The sequence below is a fragment of the Astatotilapia calliptera genome, chromosome 3 (assembly GCF_964374335.1).
Source record: "Astatotilapia calliptera chromosome 3, fAstCal68.1, whole genome shotgun sequence".
Taxonomy (NCBI): Eukaryota; Metazoa; Chordata; class Actinopteri; order Cichliformes; family Cichlidae; genus Astatotilapia; species Astatotilapia calliptera.
In genome coordinates, this window is record NC_137424.1 from 33,978,877 (window position 1) to 34,004,727 (window position 25,851).

General features: G+C 43.6%; 2 protein-coding genes across 4 annotated transcripts; one reads left to right on the top strand and one right to left on the bottom strand.

Moving 5' to 3' along the window:
- hspa12b (heat shock protein 12B) lies at positions 1-20,024 on the top strand. Its single transcript, XM_026161686.2, has 14 exons — positions 1-1,144; positions 3,021-3,084; positions 3,659-3,741; positions 4,160-4,284; positions 4,369-4,555; positions 4,768-4,872; positions 5,079-5,195; positions 7,953-8,130; positions 13,275-13,361; positions 14,333-14,437; positions 14,512-14,770; positions 14,865-14,968; positions 16,583-16,773; positions 16,859-20,024. The coding sequence occupies exons 2-14, from the start codon at positions 3,039-3,041 to the stop codon at positions 17,330-17,332; spliced, it is 2,061 nt and encodes a 686-aa protein (XP_026017471.2). The 5' UTR covers positions 1-1,144; positions 3,021-3,038; the 3' UTR covers positions 17,333-20,024.
- cct7 (chaperonin containing TCP1, subunit 7 (eta)) lies at positions 19,525-25,644 on the bottom strand. Of its 3 annotated transcripts, none has more exons than XM_026161687.2 (13): positions 25,546-25,644; positions 24,855-24,926; positions 23,535-23,618; positions 23,352-23,421; positions 23,157-23,263; positions 22,901-23,079; positions 22,641-22,812; positions 22,357-22,521; positions 22,090-22,278; positions 21,776-21,873; positions 20,977-21,109; positions 20,433-20,639; positions 19,525-20,341 (listed from the first exon to the last, which is right to left on the bottom strand). In XM_026161687.2, exons 1-13 carry the CDS (start codon positions 25,627-25,629, stop codon positions 20,111-20,113), a joined length of 1,791 nt encoding a protein of 596 aa, XP_026017472.2. In that variant the 5' UTR covers positions 25,630-25,644; the 3' UTR covers positions 19,525-20,110. The 3 variants fall into 3 exon arrangements, with proteins under 3 accessions (XP_026017472.2, XP_080156042.1, XP_080156043.1); XM_080299916.1 differs by lacking the exon at positions 25,546-25,644 and adding an exon at positions 25,303-25,389; XM_080299917.1 differs by lacking the exons at positions 24,855-24,926; positions 25,546-25,644 and adding an exon at positions 24,699-24,814.
- Between the last annotated feature and the right edge of the window lie 207 nt (positions 25,645-25,851).

The following is a 25,851-nucleotide window of genomic DNA, read 5'->3' on the forward strand; positions in this document are numbered from 1 at the left end:
GGCAGGATCTGTATGGGGCCTCTTGGTTTTTGGGCAGCAAAGGGGAGGCGTGCCAGGTAATGGTTTCCAGACACACACACACTTGCACACTAGTAAGACTACACTCTAATTTGATTTGGAAATCTGACGGGATAAGGGGCGTATATGTGGATGTGTGCGTATGTACCTGGGGCCATTTTTTCCTTCTCACTTCTTGCTTTTTCTGTGCATTGGGAGAGGGCCCAGTTAATCATAATGTGTCGTCTGTGTGTAGGTGTGTGTGTATGCAAGCACAAGGGGTTAATGTTTGCTTTCCATCACAGCTCTAGTGGGGAGAAATCAGATCCCTGCAGCGCAGAACTCAACCTCAATGCACGGACGGACACCCAAAGCATAAGAAAAACCGCCCCCTGTATCTGTATGATCGGCACGCCTGTGTGAAGAGGTTAAGAAGGCCAGCTGCAATATCAGTGAAAGTGCAAAGATATGAGATTGAGAATGAAAATAGTAAAAAGAAAAAACAGAGAAAAAGATGAAAAGAAGAGCAAAAAGGGAGACAGGAAGAGCTAATTAAACTGTGGAAGGATAGATGTGGAGGAGCGGGTGGGAGGCGAGAGGGCGAGATGACTTAACTGTTCAAAACGACTCCACCCTCAGTCGCCAACGCAAACGGCAATTTCCCATTGGGGTAAATCCCCCACCGTGCCCTGTCATAGCCCTCCTACTTCTGCAACTGGTGTATGCGTGTCTGTGTTTGCATGTGTGTGTGTGTCACCACTTTTCTCTGACATTCCTGTGCAGAGCAGGGAGACGGTGAGCTGAGCTGCAGAGAGGCTGAGCTGCAAACCCAATTCAGAAATCCATTTGAAAGCAACTAAGGATTTTCTTTGTTTTCCTGTCATTTTTCTTGCACAAGCCATTATTTTCTTCCGATTCTTTCAGAGAATCTGCCTGCAAGTCAGCTGGGAAGAAGTCTTGCATTCTTAACACGGGATTCCTAGAAAAGCATCCTCTCGTTTCCTCCTCTTCCCTTTTTCTCTCCATCGCAAACCCCTGGAGATAGATTCCAAGTTTGCCAAGTTCCAGAGTTTGGGAATATTTTTGTGCTGCAGCCAGGAGCGGCTGAAACAACAGGGGGCACAGAGGAGAAAGCAGCACTTAAAGGGTGAGTTAACTTAAAAGATCAGGCTTTTTTGTGGAGTCCAGCTCTTGTTGGCATAATGAGGTTGGTTACTCTCTGAAGAGGAATGCAATAATCCTTCTATTCCGAGCTAAAAAACTTTTGTCTAAGATGGCAAAATCCTGTTTGTGCAGTCTAGAAACTGATAGAGCTTATTGTTAATGGTGCACAAAAGTGGAGCGTTTTGCAAAATCTGTCACTCAGGAGTTTTAGTTGCATGTTCTGCTGATCCACGGCTGGGACTCGGGTGGGTGTGAAGCATCCACCGCACATTAGGCTTAGGAGATGATGAGACGACAGAGAGAAAAAGAATGACATTACTTAGGGGGCAGGTATATCCAAAACGAAAAGGCAGGGAGTAGCTGGGGAGTTTCATCCTCTTTCTGTTTTTAACATCAAATAGTGAGGACAGCTGCTGGGAAAGGAAGCGAGCGATGCACACACACATTATATTCCAGTGTCCCAGGCACAGGCTCGGATAAATGCGCGCAGATGTTGCATGCATGTATGCAAAGAAAGGATGTCAAGATAACTTATGGTCGCTTTATTCTCTCTCTCTCTCTCTCTCTCTTACGCACACACACTCACAAGAAAGAGATTTAAACAAACACATCTTTGTTTCATTGCACTCATCTGTTTAGTTTACTCCTGGCTCAGATCACAGTATAATCCCAGAGCTGTAATCAATACTCATACACGCATACACACATAGACACACATAGAGACACACACACACACTGGCCATAGGAAAAAACACACACACACACACACATACAGTACTTGCTTTTTTTAGGAGAAATAAGTCAGTTCAGCAGATGCAGCATATGTACAGAGCATGGAGCAGATATACTCCAGCAACAACATAATAACAACATATCTTACTATTTTAATCAACTCTCATTTACTTATATCATGTTATAATCTTTGCTGTGCAGCTCTAACAGCTTTAAGTTTGATGCTGATGTTAGCTGTGAATGATGGTTTGCGTGTGCTTTGTTCACCTCCCCTCCTTCGCTGATTAATGTCACTTTTCTTCGTCCAAAACAACTCCCCATTTTCTTCCTATATCTATTTTTCCAACATGTTTATGCAGCACGTAGCGCCTTCCAAAGAAGTGTCTGCGTCATGCTGTTTGGTGAACAGACCTCGTAATGTGATGCTTTGACTCTGGCACGTTGGTTTTTGTGATGGCACAAAGATCAGGAGTGTTATTACTAATAATAATCCTGACAATGACTTCCAAAAGTATCCCTGAAGGCCATAAAAGTGCACCTGCTAGTGAATTGATGGAGCCATGATATCCGTGTGCTGTTATGTTGAAACATGTGAATAAAAAGGTCAGGTTTTAATCATTGTATCTGCAGCAGATGATAAACTACATGGACAAAAGTACAGGAGCTGCTATGCTGTCTAAACCCATGTCTGCTGCACAGTTTTTGTGCAAGAGGAGGTTTGGAACGGACTTTTACGCACTACGCGGCTCAGCACTCAGCAACCTCACTCTGCAACTAATTTGGAATCACAAAATAACCAAACATTTATATGTTTGGACTGTGGGAGGCGAGAACCCACGCTGGCACAGGGGAAGTATGCAAACCCCCCACACAAAGATCTCTGCTGCCCAGTGTACTCAAATCCAGGACCTTCTTCTTTTTCTGAGGCAACAGTGTTGCCAGTGCGCCTGCCAGATAAGACTTGCTTTAAAAAAAGCTAATGTATCCTATAAATATATCATGAAACTTGGGTAAAGTCCTTTTTCTTTGTGTTAAGAGTCAAATAGGTGATAATATGTATTACAGCAGTGTTTTCCACAGACATCGTTTTCCATTCATCATGTTATCATCGGTTTGTTTCTCTGCAGACCCTGGCTCCTGTAAAGATGGCTGACGTATTGCAGCCAGACTCCAACAGCCTGCAGATACCAAGTGAGATACACACTCAAACACTGACACGCACGCACACACACATCAACACTAGTTTGCTATTGCAGTCCTGTCCAAATGACTTCTCCTTCTTTATCTGTTGGACCGTGGATATGCTGACCTTTCCATGTCCCTCTCCCACTTGGGTATACTACGCACTTCACATTCCAGTGGCATTCCCACGATTCCATTTCATTACGATTATCACTTTTTGATCTAGAGAGGTCAAGTGTGTTTACATTTGACCTAATCTTCTAACATCCACGGTGAAAAATGAGGTGTTTTCTGCAGTTACTCAGCAAATACACTTTCAGCATGTTAGTATCAGTAGCTGAGGACAGTTCAGAACCACCTCCTTTCTTATGATAATAGTGTTCCCATAACTGCATATCTCCTTAAACAGACAGGATGACCTTTATGTTTGTTCTCAGGGAGTGCATGTGGTGCTTTTCCAATATTAAGACTTAAAGAAACTTTCATATTTGAGAGGGGATTCACCTTCACTTCCCTCATTAGCCACATCCCCTGTTAGCACCACTGCATATTCACACATTTCATCTCCTCCCTTGTCTTCCAGGTGAAAACGTATCCACTCCATCTTCGCCTGCCACAGCCAGAAATGACTGCAGCATCACTCCCCTCACACCCTCACCCTCACCGGTAGCTACTGCACGCACACACACACACACACACACACACACACACACGGCCACTCACCACAGGCACTCCTACACACTCATTCCTCTCTTACTACTCATTTAACTTTATATAAAGTCCTTAAACGAGGCCTGCAATGCCACATCCACTTCTAACTGCTCTTAGTGGTTTACCATAACATTTATCTTACAGTATAAAACTTACGGAGAGACTGAAATTAGTGGCAAAGAAACACACCAACTTGGCGCCAATGTATGCAAGTAGAGGTCCATCAAAAATAGCTTCTGATTTCTAAGCCTGCTTATTAATTCTGTTCTGACTCTGTCCACTAATGTTAGCAATGTCAGTTTAAAAACACCACCAGGTTTACTGATAGAAACCGTATCCATTCTTACCTCTCTGTCTCTCATCGCTCTCTAAGAGGGTGGAGGTCAGGCCCCGGATGGCTTGTCCATTCTCCGTTGTCATAGCTATAGACTTTGGGACGACCTCCAGCGGCTACGCTTTCAGCTTCACACAGGACTCGGAAGCCATACACATGATGAAGTAAGAGCCTGTGTGTATTCTCATCAATTATATACTCTGTATTTTTATTTTGAAGTTTTGACAGTGGTTCTTCACTAAATGCAGGCGGTGGGAGGGTGGCGACCCTGGAGTGGCCAACCAGAAGAGCCCAACGTGTCTGCTGCTCACTCCAGATTTGCGGTTCCACAGTTTTGGGTTTGCCGCTCGAGACTTCTACCATGACTTGGATCCAGAAGAGGCCCGGCACTGGCTTTACTTTGACAAATTCAAAATGAGGATCCACAGCACAAGTGTAAGAAACAGATGTGAAAATAGTGACATCTCGTACCCGGTGTTAAAGGACATTATGGTGCACTGACATGTGCAAGAGTGGGAGATTTTTATATCACTGCCCACAGCTGAGAAGTAAAACTGTGGTTGAAAGTAACAAGCTTTAACTGGTGCTGCAGACTTCCTGGTGCGGCGTTTTGTTTTTTTCAGCAGTTGTGATTGTGTTTGCTGCAGGACCTCACTATGGAGACGGAACTGGAGGCGGTGAACGGTCAAAAGGTCAGGGCCATAGACGTGTTTGCTCATGCCCTTCGCTTCTTCAGGGAACACGCGCTGAAGGTACACCTCAGATCACTTCATTCACCACTGCAGTACACTGAATACTTTCTCATATTCTAGGATAGGACGTGAATGTGTATTTGGTGTACCTTTGTTTAGCACTTTTAAATGAAACCCCTTGGGAGATCACTTCACTCTGTGTGGTTCACTTCAGAGTACAAGAAGAAAATGATTTTTTTGTGGGGGGGTGGGGGCTCCTGTTTTAGGAGGTGAAAGACCAGTCTTCATCAGTGCTGGAGGGAGATGAGATCAGATGGGTGATTACTGTTCCTGCTGTGTGGAGACAACCTGCCAAACAGTTCATGAGAGAAGCAGCATACCTGGTATGAAAACACATTGTTGTTTTGTTGATTTTTAAAAATTATTTTTATTTTTTACAGTGTATCACGGTGTTGTGCACATGTGGATACACAGGGAATCACTGTGGAGTGTGTGTGTGTGTGTGTGTGTGAGAATCGGAAGAATAGGAAGAACAACGGGCCAGTGGAAAGAAAGATAGTGAATAAAGCATGAGATAAGGACTGATGTTCTCACAGAGGATTATTTACAATCTCTTTCACACACACACACGCACACACACACGCACACACACACACACACACACACACGCACATGCACACTGCTCTTTTCCTCTTTGCACATCTTCCCACCCATGCACACACCGTCCTCTATGAACTGTACATAGAAGATGTAGGAAGTGTACGTACAAGCCCAAGAATGCAAGAGGTCCTATCCCAGTATAAATCAATGGGAAAGGACCAGCCTGGGAAAGACTCAACAACCTTTTACTCTTAATGCCACCCTTTCTTTACTGACGCAATGTCACGGATTGCCGGGGCAAGCCGTGTGGAATGTAGAAAAGGACCCAAAGGGCAGCAGCTCTGGAGCAGGTGAGTGTTTATTAACAAAAGAAAATACAAACAGCAATGGCGTGGGTGAAGGTGAAACAGGAAAACCTAAACTGGGTAAAACTAACAAAAACAAACCAGAAACGAAGATGCAGAGGTCCGGGGAAATACATACGGAGAGACGCAGGGAGACCGAGGGGAAACAACACAGACGAACCAGCAATTACTAAGACAGAAAATACAACTTAAATATACTCAGAGAACACAGGGAGATTACACACAGGTGGGAGTGATAAACATGACGAGACTAGGGAGGCAAACTGAAAACACTCACATAAGACGCAGACCTTCACAATAAAACAGGAACTTGCACATGAAAGGACACAAACTAAGAAACGCGGACTGGATACCGGAACACACGGGCAGAACAGAGTAAACACTAACCAGAGGAAGAACAGAACCAAAATCGAAGAGAAAACACAAAACGCTGGGTCAAAAGGACCCAGGATCATGACACGCAACAAACACTGTGATTATTTATTTACTTCTATCTGCCATCTACCATTTAGTCACTTTAGTACAGACATGAATAGTCGAATCCATACACTTTTTGATATTAACACTGATACACACACACACACACACACACTTACCCTGAGCTGGCTCCTGGCTTGATTCTTGGGGCGTGTGCACTTCCTGCTGGTGATGATGTCATCATGGCTAAACAATGAGGGAGACCGGCGTACAAACACAGGAAGTTTAAACTAGACCCCCGCCCTGCACGCACACACACACACACACACACACACATTGACACTCAACTTTACCCCCAATATATCATGAGTTATGCTTATACACCTCTCCTACTCTATTCAGCGTTTTATCCCAACTGTCAGTGAATTTGCTCCCATTGCTGTCATTCACCATGTGTGTTTGTTTCTATTTATTTGTATCCACTGTAATTCAGTGTGTGTGTGTGTGTGTGTGTGTGTGTGTGTGTGTGTGTGTGTGTGTGTGTGTGTGTGTGTGTGTGTTAAATAACATTGACATTTGAGTTATAAATATATGAATGGCTCCTTTAATTATCTCTATTATTACAACATGCATTCACTTTATAATATTTCACTTTATAATATTTTTCTTTTTCTCCCTACATTAGCTATATTTTTAAAATTCATAATACATTCATGATTTCATATTCTAGTTTTCTTGATCAAAATATTAGGGAAATAGTGAATGAACTTGCTTTTAGCAGACAATACCTCCTCCAGAACCAGGCTCGGCAACGGGCAGCCATCTGCTGCGGCTGGTTGGGGGTGAGGGGAGGATGACAGGATAGAAGACACTCTGTGGAAGACAGCCAGAGATTAATAATAGCTAAGGATTAAAATGCACAGTGGTGTGTAAACACATAGAGAGTGAAAAAAGGTGAGTGAAGAAAAAACATTCAGTGTATCACAGGAAGCTCCCAGCAACTTGCCAGACCTATTGCAGCAAAATTAAGGGAGGATTCAGGGTCACCTGATCCAGCCCTAACTATACGCTTTATCAAAAAGGAAAGTTTTAAGCCTAATCTTAAAACTGTCTCCCAAATCCAAGCTGGGAAGCTGAAAGCTGAAGACTATGCCTCCCATTCTACTCTAGGAACCACAAGCAGGCCAGAAGTCTGAAAGCAAAGTGCTATGTGCAAAACTAGGATCAAGAGATATGTTCATGGATGTAAATACAAGGTGCAAACCACTGGTTACACTAAAGAACTTAAAGGCCAAATTAAAATTTGCCAGAAATATTGTAAAAGAGGGGGATCCTTTGGACAATGAAACAAAGAAAGATGGGAAGAAAAACGTATGGAGACGTAAAAGAACAGCTCTTGATGTGAAGCATACCACATCATATAGTGGAGACAATGTTACAGGACGGGCATCTAATGCTGCCAGTGGAATCAGTCTTCAATGATGTTGTGACTGCTAAAAGAAGTATCAGGGTGAATTCAGCCAAATGCTGTAAAACTACTCATACAACACTTCACAGTGCAAATGGATAATACCAGAGAAAGACCAAGTCAACCACCTGATCCTTAACCTACAGTTATTAAATCACTTACTAAAACAAAACTGAGGACGCAAAGATTCACAAACAAGCAACAGCTGAAGGTGGATTTTCATCCAGGTACTAAAAAGTGTTGCCTGTCAGTCAACAATATGGGTAAAGCTTCTGCTGTGTCCTTTATAGGCTGGTCTGGTGTCTCCTGACTGTCCTGAGCAGCTCCTCATTGCTCTTGAACCCGAGGCTGCATCCATTTATTGTCGGAAGCTCCGCCTCCACCAGGTGATTGACCTGAGCATGCAGCCAATCACAAACGGCCTGGAATTGGATGTCTCGCGGCCCTTTGATTCCAGCTTCAGACAAGGTAGAGAACAGAGAGCATGTGTGCATGTAATTTCTGTTGAGCAGGGGTCTTGTTGTTGACTTTGCCATTAGCATGAGCGTGAAACCGCACTGTGTTCCTGGAAATGCTGCTTTTTGATTTCACTTGGGGGTTGTGGGGTCTTTTTTTCAAAGGCTAAATGCGCCTCTGTCAAAGACAAAGAAAGAGAGCGCACTAAGCACAGCGAGCTGAATGCAGATACTACTCATGGCTCAGATGACTTTGCAGTTGTGTGTGCGATGAAGTGTTTGGATAGACCATAGGGTCTGATCGGAAACAGACCACAGAAATCCAATGAAGAGGATGCAAGGAACTATTTAACACATCAGCTCTTTAATTAACTTTACGCAGTGCCAGAAAAGCTTTTCCTTAGAAGTGTTTAGTGTTTAGTTAAGTTTGTGGCAGTAGATCACAAGCACTTAACATTTCATAAGAAATCACATGAAACTCTTAAAAAGGAACAAGCTGGAATTTCTACTCCATTTTACACTTTTTAAATGAAAATAGAACTCAAATAGTACTTAAAGGCTGCTACAGTTAGTGCCAAATGACAAAAAAACAGGAGCTTTATATTGTAAGATATTGTTAAGGCCCTACAATAATACAGAGAATAAATCAGATGACTCCCTATGAGCAGGCTCTTGGCAAAAGTGGGAAGGAAAAACTCCCTTTTAACAGGAAGAAACTGAGGGCAGAACCAGGTTCAAGAAGAAGTAGCCATCTGCAATGGCTGGTTGGGGCTGAGGGAAGGAAAAATGTCAGAACAGTGATGCTGTAACAATATAAGTGAAGCATGTAACTGGTTTATTGAATGTCAGTAACAGGAGTGTGCAGTGTGTCCATGTTAAAAATAACAATTTTAAAATACACAAGGAAGAAATACTTAAGATTAGTGTTTTTAACGGACAGGATTCACCAAGTGCTTTGTAGAATATAATCGAAGCTAATAGAAAAAGCAGGTAAATGACACAAAATACAAAAGAACATTTGAAAAACAAATTTAAAAAAGACAAAAAATAATATATAACAAAATTTTAATTATTTAAACATGGCTAAGAGCAGCGCAAAGCCTCAAAGGCTCTATCATTGCATGTCCTTAGATCATAACATGGCGCAAACAGTCATTTCAGATTGTTTGACCTGAATGAGCTGGCTGAACACTAAAGTTAAAGAAGCACGACGACATGCAAGGTAGCGTGACCTTACAATGATCTGTAAGCAAGGGAGAGGATTTTTAACTGGATCATAGATGTTAAAAGAGGCCAGTGAAGGGACATTATAGTGGGGTGATACTGTTAAACATTTACTAAATTAAAAACCAGAAAATTACACGTCAATACAGGGAGCGGTGAAATATTTCCCTGGTGGAAACATTTGTTTAACATGGACAGGGGTTGATCAAGGATAACCTCTAAATTACACATACTGACATTAACAGCAAAGGCCAACAGTCCAGATTATTCTTGATGACGAGGACGACAACCAGAACCAAAATCAGCATCAAGCTGCAGAGTTTTACCATTTTTACTAATCCCTGCTAGCATTTTTGGCATAAGCATTGATAACCTTACAGACCTCATGTGGTTTGAGAAATAAAGCTGGCTATCATCAGCAAATAAGTAACAATTGAGCTTGTTTTAAAACTTTCTATAATCTGTCCCAGAGATGTGAGACAAATGAATAACAGGGGCCCAAGAACCAAGCTTGGTGGGACTCAAAGACACAAAGCCTTGAACAAAGACAGCAAGGTTTCTTGGTATAAGAGATCATTTGAACCATTTTAGGGCTGCATCTGAGTCACGTATGGATGGCCATCAATGTCAAAGGCATCACTGAGGCCTGTGGCTTAGTAAGGATGGGTTCATTAGAAGAAAAAGGTCACTCTCCATCGAACATACCATATAATTAATGATCTCATTTAACTCTTAGTAAGTAAGTCCTATTAACTGAATATGTTAAGTCACTAATAATTACTTTGATTTGTCTAAGTGATGTACTACATTTGGAATTTAATTAAAAGATTAAAAGATGAAAAAACGTCACCAGCTTAAACAAATTAAGGAAATCTGGTTCCTTTTTTTGGTTCTACCAATTTTGGGGGTTTGTAGTGTAGTTGCCAATAGATACACTAAGTAGATCAATACTTAGTCATGTTTTATTCATGAAAATCCAAAGCTATGACCCAAAAGTTTGCCAAATGAAATGAAAATAAATTCAGGCAACATTTCTCGGTGAGTGTATGCCTACAAATTACTTCATTCACATGACACATAGTAATGTGAGCCGCTGTTGCTATAGAAATCTGGATCAGAGCGCAGCTTTAAAAGAAAATTCAAATATGGGGATTTACAGTCGGGAAAGTACCTCCAGAACCAGTACACAAGTGAGAACTTTAACAAAAAGCCAAAATGCAACAAAAAACTTCCAAAACAGAAGAGCGTGTCCTTCGTGCCCACATGAAGGAAATACCACGAAGATGTAGCAATGAAGAAAAGTCATTTCAAGCTGGGGAGAAAGAAGAGTGATGCATAATTCAGTGGGCGCATATGCTGACCAAAATCCCCTGCAAAGGCCCACTTATACATATGCAGTCAGTGACACACACACACACACATTCACACACACTAAACACAGGATATTGTAATTGGAACAAGGTGCAGCGAGACTATGATCTCACCCCCTCCTGGCCTGTCAGTCTCCCCCTCCTTCACTCACTTTCATTTTTCCCTTTATTCTCCCAGACTTTCTCTACCTCTTTCGCTTTTTCGCTCGCTTTCCGAGGACTCGAGCAAACAGACGTATTTACACACACACACTTGGTCTCCCGGTCGTGTTTTTTTACTATCTTTAGCGCGTCTTCCACCTCATTTCATCTCCAAAGATAGCATCGGGGAGTCGTTAACGCACACACATTTTCTTTTTCTGCTGTTTTATGTAAATGGTTTCCAGACTTGCGTTCCATCCGTCACCCCTGTAAAACATACACGCAGGCACCGGCGAAATCAAGGCCTGTGTGATTGTGCTTTTCTTCGTTCAGCTTATTTACTATGTGCGACCACACACAAACACACACAGAGGTACATACATTACCTTCTGTGTCATCCAAGGTCCTTAAACAACAGTATGTGTATATTTGCTTTCGACACAGTGTTGCCCAATAAGTCTCCAACCTTTGTTCTTATTCCCCCACAAACCCCCGTCCATTACTCTAATTATTGTGGTGTGTGGTGTTCATGCGGTTTGAGAAAACCATGTAAAAACCACTTTCACCAGCACTAACCTCCATCAAAAGCCGTGCTCGCTGCCTATGACACACATGTTTACGCTTGCCTTTCATCAGGCTCACAGTTTACCAAATGACTAGTGCTATATATATATTTTTTACATTTTAACTTTCTCATCTAGTTTTCCATTAATTTGTAACTATTTGGTTCTCAGAACCATTATGTCTCCTTTCATGTGTTCACCTTGACGTGTGCAGGCATATATAGTGTATCTGCTCTGTCAAACAGCCTGTCAGGTATGCTGTATTTTTGCCAGCTGCATGTGAGCCTGCTGTGTTTTTGTTGGCCTCCCCCATCCGTCCACTTAGCCCGCCACTCTCACAGTTTACACGTGGAGAACAAACAGAATGTTGAAATTCGAGCGCATTCTTCATTTCCAACAAATTGCTCCTGTCACATAAAAATATTATGACCGTACGGTTTTCTTGTTTAACTTGGATCGGATGATTTATGCTTCGTCCTGCACAAATGCCATAAACTCTCATATGTAGCATAAATTACAAACATTTATCTCTCCGGTTGAAGTTGAGGAAGATTGTGCTTTGGCTCGAACCTCTTTGCATTGAGGAGTAGTAGTCAGAAGCAAACTTAAGTGTCTGACCGTGCACCAAGTGTGTTTATACAGAGAGATAAAGACTGTTTGAATCCAGGCGAGGCGGTGCATGGTGGTGAACGGTGGTGATGACTCTATGGGCTCGCAGCTGGAGAGAGTCCAGAGAAATTCCTTCTTTTTTTTAAGTGCATTAATCTTGCAATTAGTTATTTGGTCACTTGGAGGCAAACAGTTATATTTATCATAAGTTCTTTATTCCAGATCGTATAAATGACGGTCAAATTACTGGACTGCAGGGCTAATGGAGAATTCAGGAGGCAGACCTACTAACAGACACCAGATTTGTCAGCTGCACATCCATGATCCAAATCTCTTTTTTAACCACATCTACTGGATTAAGATCTGGTGACTGTGGAGGCCGTTGAGTGCCTCCTATATGGCACAAGATGAGATGCATACTGTTTCTGTGCACAGCTGGGATTCTAGTGTGTTCATGGTCTGCTCTTCTACTGCTGGGTCACATATTTAGGTTAGCAGATGGGTGGAGGGCTTAATTATCAGTTTAGGCTAACAAGCCTGGTTAGTACGCTGTATCCACGAAATGTGAAAATGTACAGATGGAGATACTTCCTAATTAGTGCTCACACTAAGAAAAAGCTGGGATTTCATCAACCAAGCTCAAGTGCAAAAGTCATGGGTGATCAATGCCACACAGCAGGCCATTAATTTTGTTAGATATTTCATTTATATTAAAATGGTCCAAAAAGCCATAAATTAGCAAAGATCGGGGGCAGCTGCTCATCATTCAGAGTGGCTAAAGTGCTAAATTAACCATAAAGACCAAAACTGGTTTTCGTACCAGCCTATAAATATGTTCATGTTACTGATTTTAACCTGATCAAGCGCCTCCAAAGGTGTAATGGATAACACTTGGCAGGTGAAAGGTCTCTGGCTTGATTCCAGCTGGTAACACAAACTCCCCTTGGGGTTGCATCTGCAGGGCATCCTGTGAAAAAACTGCCAAATCAAACATGCAGAGCTACCTGCTGTGGAAACAGCTGATAACAGTGTTTGACAGAGAAGATGATGAACTGTTTTCGAGAATTCCCCTTTGATTCCATGTTTTTCTCCCAAAATTAGTAATCAGAAGCATCACTTTCACCTCAATGCTCAACTTTTTTTTTTTTTCGACTCACAGAAAGACAGAAGAGGTTCCGGCTCGTGCCTCTGAATAGCAAAGAAACAGTAGATAAATAAATAAATCATTCTGTGCGTGTGTTCTGTTACAGCAAGGGAGCAGCTGAGGCGATCTAGACACAGCAGGACCTTCCTGGTGGAGAGTGGAACTGGAGAGCTGTGGTCAGAGCTGCAGACTGGTAAGGCCATCTGTGCGTATGTGAGCCTAAGAGACAGGCAGACCCCACATGTGGGAGATATGGATGACTTTGACCTTTAACCCCAGCCTGCAGACTCTGAGGAACAAACCCGCCCACTTTAATAGAGGACAAACCCCAAACCTGATGTTTGCAGGTTCTATTTGAACTGATTTAAATAATCTAATTATGGCTTCCTGATGTGTTTTAATAATAAGATCTTTTTTTTTGTTTGTTTTACTGTAAATATGTATGATGGAAAATTAACAATTACTTTGCATACTTTGCATTTTCCTGGGTTATGAAATGAAAGTTGTTCACTCTGTTGTTGAGGCATGACTGCATTTTGTGGAGCCACGTGCGCCTGCTGACCCTTAGTGCGCTCATCCCTGTCAACACACACACACACACACACACACAGGAAGGACCCAGCCCATGGGACTCTCTGCACGGCAGATACAAGAAGAAGAGACTCTCTTATCTTCCTGCCTTGCAAACATCCTTTGATTCCTCCTCTTGTCTTATATTTTTATTTCTGTTCATTTCCACCACACGCCTTCTTTTCTCTTCCTCACTCGCTTCTACACGTCTCATGAGCTCTCGTGTTTAGGGTGCAGTCATCAGGGTAGCTACACGAAAACTAACCCTTATCACCGGACATATCACAAACATACACTCTAGCAGGGGAAGAGCAGCAACCACAGATGCCTCAAGGTTGTTTACATTCAAAACACTGCGTGTTCAAGAGTTTCTGGGGAAGCTGCAGACAAACCAAATATACACACACGCATTTTTGCATCGTCCACAAAAATGAAGACACGTTATCTTCCACGATTTCCTCCTACAAGCTTGATGTGCTTGATATGTGTTTTTTTCTTTAAAAAATCTGAAATATGAGGTATGAAAAAGCAAAAAATGTTCTTAGGATGCAAACAAAACAACAGCATGTGTTCATCCGTGCCCTCTCTGTTCAGGTGATAGATATGTGGTTGCAGACTGCGGAGGAGGAACAGTTGACCTGACAGTCCATCAGATTGAGCAGCCACAGGGAACTCTTAAAGAGCTCTACAAGGCCTCAGGTACATCCTTTTACAAAGGACAAAAAAAGCAAACACATTTCCTACAGTTTCTATAGCTGCGGTGTTTCCGCCAGGCGGTCCCTACGGCGCCGTCGGAGTCGACCTGGCCTTCGAAGCCATGCTGTGCCAGATCTTTGGCGAGGACTTCATCCAGAGCTTTAAAGCCAAGCGGCCAGCGGCCTGGGTGGACCTCATGATCGCGTTTGAGGCGAGGAAACGCACAGCGTCTCCGGGCAGGACCAACGCCCTCAACATCTCCCTGCCTTTCTCTTTCATCGACTACTACAAGAGGCACAGAGGGCAGAGTGTGGAGGCTGCCCTGAGAAGGAGCAAGTGAGTGTGGGCTGAGAGGTGCGATGAGTGAACAACGAGCGTACGTGCAACTTTAGATGACAGAGTGATTTTTTACTTCCTTCTGTGTGTGCAGTATGAATATAGTGAAGTGGTCCTCCCAGGGGATGCTGCGGCTGACACAGGAAGCCATGAATGAGCTCTTCCAGCCCACCATCAGCAAGATTGTGAAGCACATTGGTAAGAAAGACAAATGTCCAGAGAAGGGGGCTGCTGCGCACATGCTATACACAAAAATGTACTGATTGACATAAAAGACCCGGGCACTTAAAAACTTCCTTTTCCTTCCACTCCCCACTTATGTTTTGTGTACTTTCACATAACTCTTCTGTTTAACTTTGCAGTAAATCTACTAGGAGAAACCTGAAAAACAACCCCAGGAGAAAGCCAGTGCAAAGGCTTTCCGAGATAAAACTAGTATTCAAGCTCAACGAACGCCGTGCTCGGGCGTCAAGATGAACCTGTGCAGAATAGGCCCTTGAAATTATCGACATTTTTAAGGGTTTTTTGGAACCAGAAGTGACCGTGTTTCAACAACAGGGTAGAGTTGCTTGTTAGCAGTGGCAAAATTCAAGTGCACACATTAAAAACATAAAAAATAGACGCAGCTACCATGAAGTCACCCATTAATCCCATTTTGAAGCCTGGAGCGAGATGAATTTCTGCCATCTTTGTGTTGAAACTGGATGTGAGAGAGGGCGTGTCTGAGCGTAAAACTGCTTGCAAATAGCCTAACCTGGATGATCCTCATTTCTGAAATCAAACGACATTAATATCTTATTCGAAACAAGTGACAAACGCATGTGGGAAGTGTTTATCTGTGTCAAATCAGAGAGCTTTTTCCGCGTAGACAGGAAGTCTTTTTGTAATCACAGCTATCGCCATCTGGTGGCCGTTGAAAGGAATGTAGGTTTCACGCGCTGATGCTTTGGCTTCGCAGAAGCTACGTCCATCAATTTCTTGTCTGTGAGTGCGCATAACGGGTTAATCATGCGCAATAGATTTCAGCTAATTAGTGCTAGGTAACTGACTAACGAAATAATAGAATTTAACTCATCAAAACTAAATCACCACCTTTTGAAAAAAACAAAAAAAACAAATTTAAACAGAATCCTAGCAGCTCTATTAGGGGCCCAGTAATGAAATGCAGTTGTCATGCAGAAGGAAATTAGCTGCACTATTTTTGTACCAAGTTGTGACCATGTATTTTCCATCATTCGTAAAGCCTGGTTAGGTTATAGTCTTTTTTAGGACCAATATTTGGTGACTTTTTAATGCAGATTTTTCCAAAACACAAAACAAAAACATAACAAAAAAAACGGATTACATGGACTAAAGATGGGACATGAGTTTGCTTAGATTCTTGCACACTGCTTGAACTCCTGACCTTACTAGATTATCGACTGCCAAAAGCATGAAGTGTGCTTATTCAGATGTAAAAGGACAAAAGCTGCTACAGCTACAAATTACAGCTCAAATCAATCAAAACATAATGGCTTTCCTTGAGACCCTTTTCAAGATGGTTGTGATTTCATTTTTATGTTTTCCAACCTTTTCAAAAGAGAACAAAACCAGAAAAATGCAGTCTGTTTCAAATCAAGCACATGCCAGTGGTACATTCAAAACCATGGAATGGTTTCCCAGTATGAATATTTGGTGGTCATTAAAAGAAAACTGGGAGTCAACAAAGGGTTTGACATGAAGAAACACCGGGGACAGCTGCTGGAAAAGGCAGAAATTCTCTCAATGGAAAGACAAATTACTTAAGAAGCTTTATATCTTCTTTCTTCACAGAGGAGCTGATGACAAAACCAGAAGTGCGTGGTGTGCGTTTCCTCTTCCTAGTTGGTGGTTTTGCAGAATCCCCTATGTTGCAAAAAGCCGTCCAGAAGGCACTGGGGAGGACGTGCCGCATCATCATTCCTCACGACGTTGGTCTTACGATACTGAAGGGCGCTGTGCTCTTCGGGTTGGATCCCACCGTGGTGAGAGTTCGGGAATACCGGAAAGTATCGGAGTAGTAATGTGACACATTATCTTACGATCGTTCTCTCTCGCTCTCTGTCACAGGTCCGAGTGCGTCGTTGCCCTTTGACCTATGGTGTTGGTGTCCTGAACAGGTTTGTGGAGGGACGCCACCCACGGGATAAACTCCTCATCAAAGACGGTCGTGAGTGGTGCACGGACATCCTCGATCGCTTCGTCTCCGTCGACCAGTCGGTGGCCCTGGGCGAGGTTGTGAGGCGAAGCTACACGCCTGCTCGTCTGGGCCAACGGAAGATCATCATCAACATCTACTGCACCGCCACCGATGACGTCACATACATCTGTGACCCTGGAGTCAGGAAGTGTGGCACAATAACCTTAGACCTGCCCGAACCGTTACCGCCACCGGGTGCGGTGGGAGGAGCAGGAGCAGGAACCCCAGAGAGAAGGGAAATCAGAGCGACCATGCAGTTTGGCGACACGGAGATTAAAGTCACGGCCGTTGATGTCATGTCTAACCGCTCCGTCCGGGCTTCCATAGACTTCCTGTCTAACTGAGGAGGAGCAGGAAGTGGAGCCGTGGATGCAAAAACACACATTAGCTGATTGGAGGGATGATAATTTTAGAAAAAGCAGTACTTTGGGAGTGGGCGACATGTTTTGTTGGAAAAACACTGCATTCTTAGGAGCAACTTAGGATGCAAGAAGATCAAGAGAGAATCCACGCTTCACAAATACCAAAGTCCTTCAATCTCTTTGAAGTTGAAGAGGGACAAAGTCCGCCATGTCTCGCCTTATAATGTCGTCAGCAGCATTTCCCGCCAACAGTCAGAGAAACACTTTGTGAAAACGAATGAAAGCTGAGCGAGACACAAACTGACTTTACTATCTCAGTGACTCTAACGAAACACAATATGCTACCTAATGAGTGAAACTCGCTCATGTTGATCGTTAAATATACAGACTTTTACCTTTGGGCCTCGTGTAATAAACAATGCCTTATTTAAACCAACGCAACGCTGCAGATAAAACGTCACCGACTGGACCGCAGCCTTGTTTCTCTAATGTGAAAGCACTCCCCCTAGCGGTGCAGAGACTGACCTACAACACTGCCTTGGAATCCGTCAAAACACATACTATAAGAAAAGAACTGTGGCTTTATAACATTTAAAATGTTTCAAACCACTTTGAACAGAAGTTGTGCTATTTGAAGACGAAGCTCATAAACCTATCGTGACCTCTAAAAGTTGTGAGCTTTTATTTTGAGAGGAAACTATTAATTTAAATCCAATGCTTAATTCATAATTCATCAGGAAACATTTGGCTCATCAGCTGATAAACGCCCCACTATGTCCACCAGCTAGTCGCTAACATGTCCTGTTTTAACATATGGACTTTCTCATCCAGTACACAGCAGGAAATAGCCCTCTACAGATGCATCGTTACTACTGGAAACACTAGATGAAGCACCACATGCACATAAGAACTCACTCACTACCTGCAGATGGATGCAGCTTTATGTCTTTAAACTGAAATCTATTGTGAAGTTCCTTAACCCTGCGTTCCTGCCATTTCATTAGGTACACTTAGGCACGCAGACATGGTCATGATGACCTGCTGAAGTTCAAACCGAGCAACAGAATGGGAGCGAATGGCAACTTAAGTGACCTTGAATGGAGAATGGTTGTTGGTGCCAGAGGTGCTGGTCTATTTCAGAAACTGCTTATCTACTGGGATTGTCACACACAACCATCTCTAGGGTTTATAGATAAAGATCTGAAAACTAGATAACATCCAGCGAGCAGCAATTCACACGGGCTCACCAAAACCTGACAAGACTGGAAAAATGTTGCATGCTTTGATCATTCTTAATTGTGCTGCAAGGTTTCAATGATAGCGTCAGAATTTGGCGTCCAAGCAGATAAGGCACGATGTCACAAACTCAAATCACCACACTTCTCAGTGCAGTCGAGCGCCTTTGGGATGTGGTGGAATGGGAGATTTGCAACAACAAATCTGTTGTAACTGTGTGATGCTGTCACGTCAGCATAAACCAAAATGTCAGAGGAATGTTTCCAGCATCTTGTTGAATCTGTGCCACGAAGAACGAAGGTCAAAGGGGGTCCAACCCGGTACTAGCATTGGTTACTAATGAAGCAGTGAGTGTGTCGTTTTGTACAACATATATGAGAAAATGCTAACCTGATCTATGCACTCAGTTACAACTTATGTCTAATAAGCTTCAGACCTAAGTCAAAGGTCTTAATCAGCACATGTGTATGTTGTAAATGATGGTCCCCACTGTGGAGGAAAGAGATGATAAAGCTGTGGAAAGCCTAACTGGCAACTACAGAGTTGTTACAAAATATGACTTTGCCAAGTACTTGACATCATAGTTGCGACATCCATCTTTTATAAATACTGTGTAATTGTTACTTTATAGATCTAATAATTCTCAAGATTTGATCAGTGGAGCCTTGTACTGAGTACCTGTACAAAGAAAATCAGGTATATGTGTGGAGCTAAGGTCACGCAGACCTCATGTTTAAACCAGTAACTGTCTTCTTGTGTATTTGTGTAATAACCCTAACACGAATAAATATAATTCCGACCGCATCTTTTATATGTTGTCTAAACTGGGATGCATTTGTATCCACGTCGCTGTTGAACACAACACAGAACTTCACTTGTGTCTGGATCACTTCTTTAAAGATCTGAGTGCTGAGACAGACGTTAGTCAGAACAAACAGTCCAGGTTTCAGCTGTGAATTTATTGATGAGAGTGCTCCAATAAATAGTTTCACACAGCGGGGCTAACAAATGGTTCAGAACTGCTCGACATTGCATCAGTGCTTCACTTTCCATGTCACACAGCAGTTTGTCACGTAACACAAAACCAAATTAGAAGTTATGGAACGACTCCTTCAGATCACAGGACACAGGAGTGTGTTACTAAAGAGGGGGGCTGCTGACAGTCTGCTTTCACTTCACCATTCCTCAGTAAAAAAACATAAAATGTGTGAAAAGATGCAGTGCTTGAAATGTTTAATGGATGTTACCGTGTGAAAGCTTTAGTAAGAAAACCTACAGACAAAAAAAAAAAAACCCCCAAAAAAACAAGAAACATCAGCCGTCGTTCTTCTTCTCCCTGCTGTTTGACTAAACGTAACATCTGCCGTGTGTCTGACTGCTTACAACACCTCATTTTATCCAAAATTAAAATCCAAACGTGGGTAAAACATGTCAAATCTTTGTCTGCATCGCTACAGGAGACACATTCTTTCTGGCGTTTGGATTTAGTCCTTGTTTAAAATGGGGTTTTGCTGTTTCGCGTCGTTAGTGAGCATGGGGTCTCCCGCGGCCTCTGCCCCTGCCGGCGCCACCTGGAGGTCCGTCCGCAGTACTGCGGGGGTTCTTGATCGTCTCGTCGACCGACAGGATGAGACAAGCTGCTTCTGACGCCGCCGTCAGGGCGTTGATCCGCACTATGGACGGCTCCCACACGCAGGCGACAAAGTTGTCTGCGATGTCCTCGTTGTTGATGTCCACACCGTACCACATGCCCCCCTGACAGGTGACGGATGAAGCGCACAAAGTCACCTTCACTTTAAATACTACCAGGGATTAAAAGGTGTGTGTGTGTTTGTTTGTTTTCTACCTGTGCGTGTTTCGCCCGCAGTTTGTTCAGGATGTTTGTGGCGTCGAAGCCGGCATTGTCGCACAGCTGTCTGGGGATGATCTCCAGGGCCTTGGCGTATGCTCCAATCAGGAGCTGCTGTTTTCCGGGGATGGTCCTCGAGTAGTCCCGCAGGTACTTGGACAGCTCCATCTCTATGGCTCCTCCACCCGCTACAACAGAGTCATTCTAGGAAGAGGGTTGATACAGTTAAGACACTGGAAATCAAAATATACCAATGACAGTGGCGAGCAAAGATAAACCAAACTTACAGGAAACAAGAGTCAGAGACGGGGTCACAGCAACTCAAAAACAAGCTGCTTTCTCCTCATGAAGCATTGCTGAAGCTCTACTCATGTTTCAAGTCAAGCAACCAGTACGCATGTAATTTATCATCATCCAATTACAATCTCACTTTTAAGTACAATCAAATGTTTTTTCCTCCCACGTGCACAAAATAAAAACAGAGACTGATTCTTTAAACTCAACCAGGAATAATCAGCATCTGAAAACTTGTGCAGCTGACCTTGATGGCTCTGCGCACGATCATGATGGCATCGTGCAGCGACCGCTCCGTCTCCTCTGTGAACTGCTCGGCCCCGCCCCTCAGGATGATGGTGCATGTCTTTGCCTTCGGGCAGCCCTTAAAGAAATTGTACCTACACAGAAAAAAATACACAACAAAACACAAATTTGTCACTTTAAAGTTGCTGCTTTACCAACTTTGCCATTGCAGTGACAGTTTTGTCTTTTCTCACACTGACTAAAATCTCATCCATCCATCAATCCTCTTCTGCTTCTCTTGGGCCGGGGTCAAGGGGGCAGCAGCCTAACGTTGATTTAGACTTTAACCTGCATAGTAACCGGAAACTCCTTTTATCCCTAAACTGCATCCGACCAACATGTAGTTAGATTTCTCAGGGAGGTGCATGTATGCAGAATTATAATACACGTGTTAGCAGAGGAGTCCAGACCTCTTTAACCCCACCCAGACCATTTGAGCAATATAATCTTTCTAGCGTGTCCTGGATCTACCTCACCCAGGAGACGCCCAGTATGCATCCATATCAGCTTTATTCTCGAGCTTTTGTGCTGGGCTGCAACGCACAGAAGCGGAGCTGTGACTGAGACGTGAACTCTGGTGGAGTGAAAGAAACCGTTTTGATGAGGTTCATAACAGCACCGCTGATCTCGTCACCTCTAGTGCAACCCACCACAAACAACTCTCAGAGGGATGAAGAATATGCAAAACTGAATGTAGCATAATTATTATAATATGTTTGGCCATTACACTTATGTATGGTCACAATAGATGCCTCTCTCACCTCTCTCCTCCGACCTGGACCTCTTCAAAGAGCTCACACTGTCCCAGCACATCGTTGGTCATCGCTCCTACAGACGTCTGGATGGAGCCTCCGCAAGCCTAATGGTTACATTACACAGTCAGCTGCTTTCACCCTCAGAATCAGTCCAAGCATCAGCACTTTAAAAGCCAAGTCGGCTCCAACTAGCTGTCATTCTTCAAGCTAAATGACCAACTGCAGTTTTCAACATAATAATCAACTACCAAGATTGATTTTGGATTTTTGGCGTCCCGGTTGATCCATAACAAAAAACTAACAGTTTGTGAATGCCTCACCATCATGGTCCTCTTCAGGTCTTCCTCCTGAACCCGCCCAGCACAGAACAGGTCTCTGTCAGCGAAGAACTGGGTGGCCACATCACCGATGGGCAACTTTGACAGGACCACCTTGGCTCCTGACTGGTAGATCTTCTCCAGCTTGTCGTATAAGATGTTCCACTCTGCATCCACGATGGCCTGGTAGTCCTGCAGCAAAGGTTCAGGTTAGAGGGAGCGTGGAAACAAAACCCTTTCACAAACAGCTTTGTGGCAGCTGATTCGTACCTCCACAGATTTCACACGGACTTCAGCGTTGTCCTTCTCGGCTTTCAGTTCCAGCTCCACATTGAGCAAAGCGATCTTTGGATTTTCGTAGCGTTTGGGCTGCATCTCAAAGCCGGCGTAGGAGAACGTCTTCTTGAACGCAACGCCAGAGACCAGCTGGGACTCCTGAACAATTTAAAAAACCAACATGCTGAGATAAGACCATGTATGATATATTATCTGCTTCTTTAACACTGTTGTTTTGAAAGATTTTACACAGGAAAATCACACTTCCTGGCACCAACCTCCAGAGCTCCTCCCTGGACCTTCTTGATACCGATCATTTTCAGAGACATGAGCTCCTCCAGTGACATGACTGCATCCACAACCATTTTGGAGAAGAATTCCTTCTGACCGGCGATCAGCTTGGAGTTTAGAGCTGTGGCCGCACATTTCTCCAACAGCTCCCTCTGCTCTCTGGCGCAGTGAAGCAGAAAAGAGGTCGTCAGCTGTACTGCTCACCGGAGAAACATCAAAAGTTGCTCAAGTCAAACAGAGAACTCACTGCTTATCGTCTTTTTTCACAGAGACGGCGATCTCCTTTATCTTGCCGACGGCGAGATTGGTGGCGGTGCGGAACGCTCTGATGATGGTCTGCGGGTGGAGACCCTCCTCCACGTACGACTTCAGCTGCTTCAGGAACTCTGCAGCCAGGAGGGTGACGGAGGTGGTGCCGTCCCCAACCTGAGGAGAAAGACGGTGTCAATCTGAAATTCCTGACAGCATAAACTCTGATGCACGAATGGCCTCAAACAGCTCACCTCAGCGTCCTGGGAGCGAGCAATGTCCACCAGAGTTTTGGCCGCAGGGTGAACCACATCCAGCAGTTTCAGGATGGTGGCTCCATCATTGGAGATTGTGGCCTTTCCTGGAAAAATAAACATTTGCATTACACCGACTGTGCCGCAGACCAATCTAGGAACAATAACGCCTTCTTTTCCCCCCATCCATCTCACCTCTGCTGTCCACCATCAGTTTGTCCATCCCTCTGGGCCCCAGGGTGGTCCTGACAGCCTCAGAAATCACCTGCAGAAGGAAACACGAGCAGCACATTTAGAGGAATTCAAGAATGTTTAGTTAAATTCAGAGCAAATGAAAAATAGACACAGAACTACAAAGAGATGAGTTATTGTTCTGACCTGGCAGGCATTGATGTTGCTGATGAGCTGGGGAATACCCTGAGATGTGTCCGTCCCCTCCTTAAGCAGAATAACCGGTGTGGGCTGAAGTAGAGAGGGAGACACAGGAAGACAAGAAGAGAGGGTAAGCAAACTGATAATCTGCTCACACCTGTCAGCAGCATCCATCATGACTGGGCACCTCAGAAATCCCATCATTCTGCTCGTTTCCAGCACAACGTTAGTGTTTTTGGACTCCGCTACAGGAGCTTTGCAACAAAGCCTCTCAGTCTGTCCACTATCTGGAACAAACCATTTTAACACACTTCAGCCTCAAATTTCTTCTGACTGTACCTCACAAATAGAAGGTGGCTGTGGTTCATTTGCTCACATTGGTGCTATTTTAAGTACATGCATGCTGATCTCAGGTGCTTAAAAAGCAGGCAAACAGATTTCTTTAAATTTGGTGATGTTTCCCCTCTCACTTTCAGTTCAGAACTGAAGAAGCCTCTTGGATAAGAGGCTAAATGTCTTCAACCAACCTAAAGAAGTCCACTCGCCTCCTTTCTAAGCTCCTAAGACGATCATGACCCGGATGACTGAGAACCTACACAGACATATACACTCTGACATCACACAAATCCAAGAATAGGAGGAAAAAGTCCTGCAAAAGCACTGTGACAGTGACGATGCGCAAACATCTATTGTACATCCACATTGCCAGAAGGATTGATGTCACATTGTAGGCACTCATAAGGATGAACAATGTGTCAAAGTACAAATGCCTAGGTTATTTATACACGACATCGTTGTAGCAATAGCTTTTGTCAGTGGTGTCAGTGCATGCATGTAGGTTTGTACAGCTCGCATTATTTTCCGGGCCATTAGCTTTCAGATTTTTACTGCTAAAAGCAGAACAACACACAAGCCGGTGCAGCTCCTCAGCCGTACAAAGAGGCTAAACACAGCAGCTCAGCTCATCACAAACTAGGTGGAGGGCGGTATTAAAATCAAATATGTTCAAACGCTGAAAGCGAATCCACGTGAAGTAGATAAATATGTAACTACACGACGCTAGCTCAAATTTTAACACTAGTTTATAGGAAGCCGTTTAGCATCACCGTTAGCATCGTATCCGCCCATTGATAGCGGCTATGCTAGCATTGTCTGGCTAAAAATAATAACCTTTTTAAAAGCTATTTCATAAAATAAGAGCTTTCCGAGACTTCTAACAGCCCGTCACCGACACCAGGCGCACTCCGGGAGACCATGTTCTCTGATAAACTACAGGATGGAGATGGATTAGATGTTGAGTGTGGTACATGATGTTAGCTGACTCACCATCATCTTTGCAGTTCTTTCGAGAAGCTTTCCACCGGCATCGGATCCCAGAATGCTTTTCGAAAGCATGCGCTGTTGGTGGGGGTACGTTCAAGAACAAACAGCAGTAGTTTATCAACGATTTGAGATGTACTATTTCAGGATGTTATGATACTGAAATAAAACAAGTGTTGGTGATATGAGCGTGAATTATTTATCTGCAGCATCAAAGTGTCTCGTTTAAAATAAATAAATAAGCAGCATGCAATAAACGTCTTCGTTTGGCTGCTTTATTTAGAGGTCCCAGTGGCAGATCTCCATCTCACTCTATTCCTGGCATCCTCCTCTGTCCTCCTTCACTACATCCAATGATCTTCCGAGGTCTTCCTCTTTTCCTCCTGCCTAGAAGCTCAATCTTCAGCATTCGTTGTCAAATACGCGGCCTCTGCACATGTCCAAACCATCCTACCTCTTTAACTTTGTCTCCAATCCACTCAGTCTTAGCCGTTACTCTGATGTATATGTTTCTAATTTTGTCCATCCTCCTCACTCCCAGTAAAACATCTCCACCTTTGCTTCCTGTCTTTTTGTCAGAGCCACCATCTCCAAAGCACAAAGGTCACTACCATCTTGAGTTTCACTCTTGCTGCTATCCTTCGGTCACAAATCACCCCTGACACTCATCTCCACCCTGCCGGCACTTCTTCTTCACCTCTTTTGTGCACTGTCGATTCCTTTGAATGGTTGACCGCAGGTATGTAAAATCATCCACCTTCACTATGTCTGCTCCTTGCATCTCCACTGTTACAGCTGTCTCACTCTCATTCACACACACATTCTGTTTTGCTTCTACTGACTTTCATTCCTCTTCTGCATACCTCAGCCTCCCAAGGCTCTCTTCCACCTGCTCCATGCTCTCAATACAGATTATAATGTCATCTGCAAGCATTAGAGTCCACAAAGACTCCTCCTTCATCATCTGTCAGCCTGTCCATCATCATTGCAAACACTCTTCCTG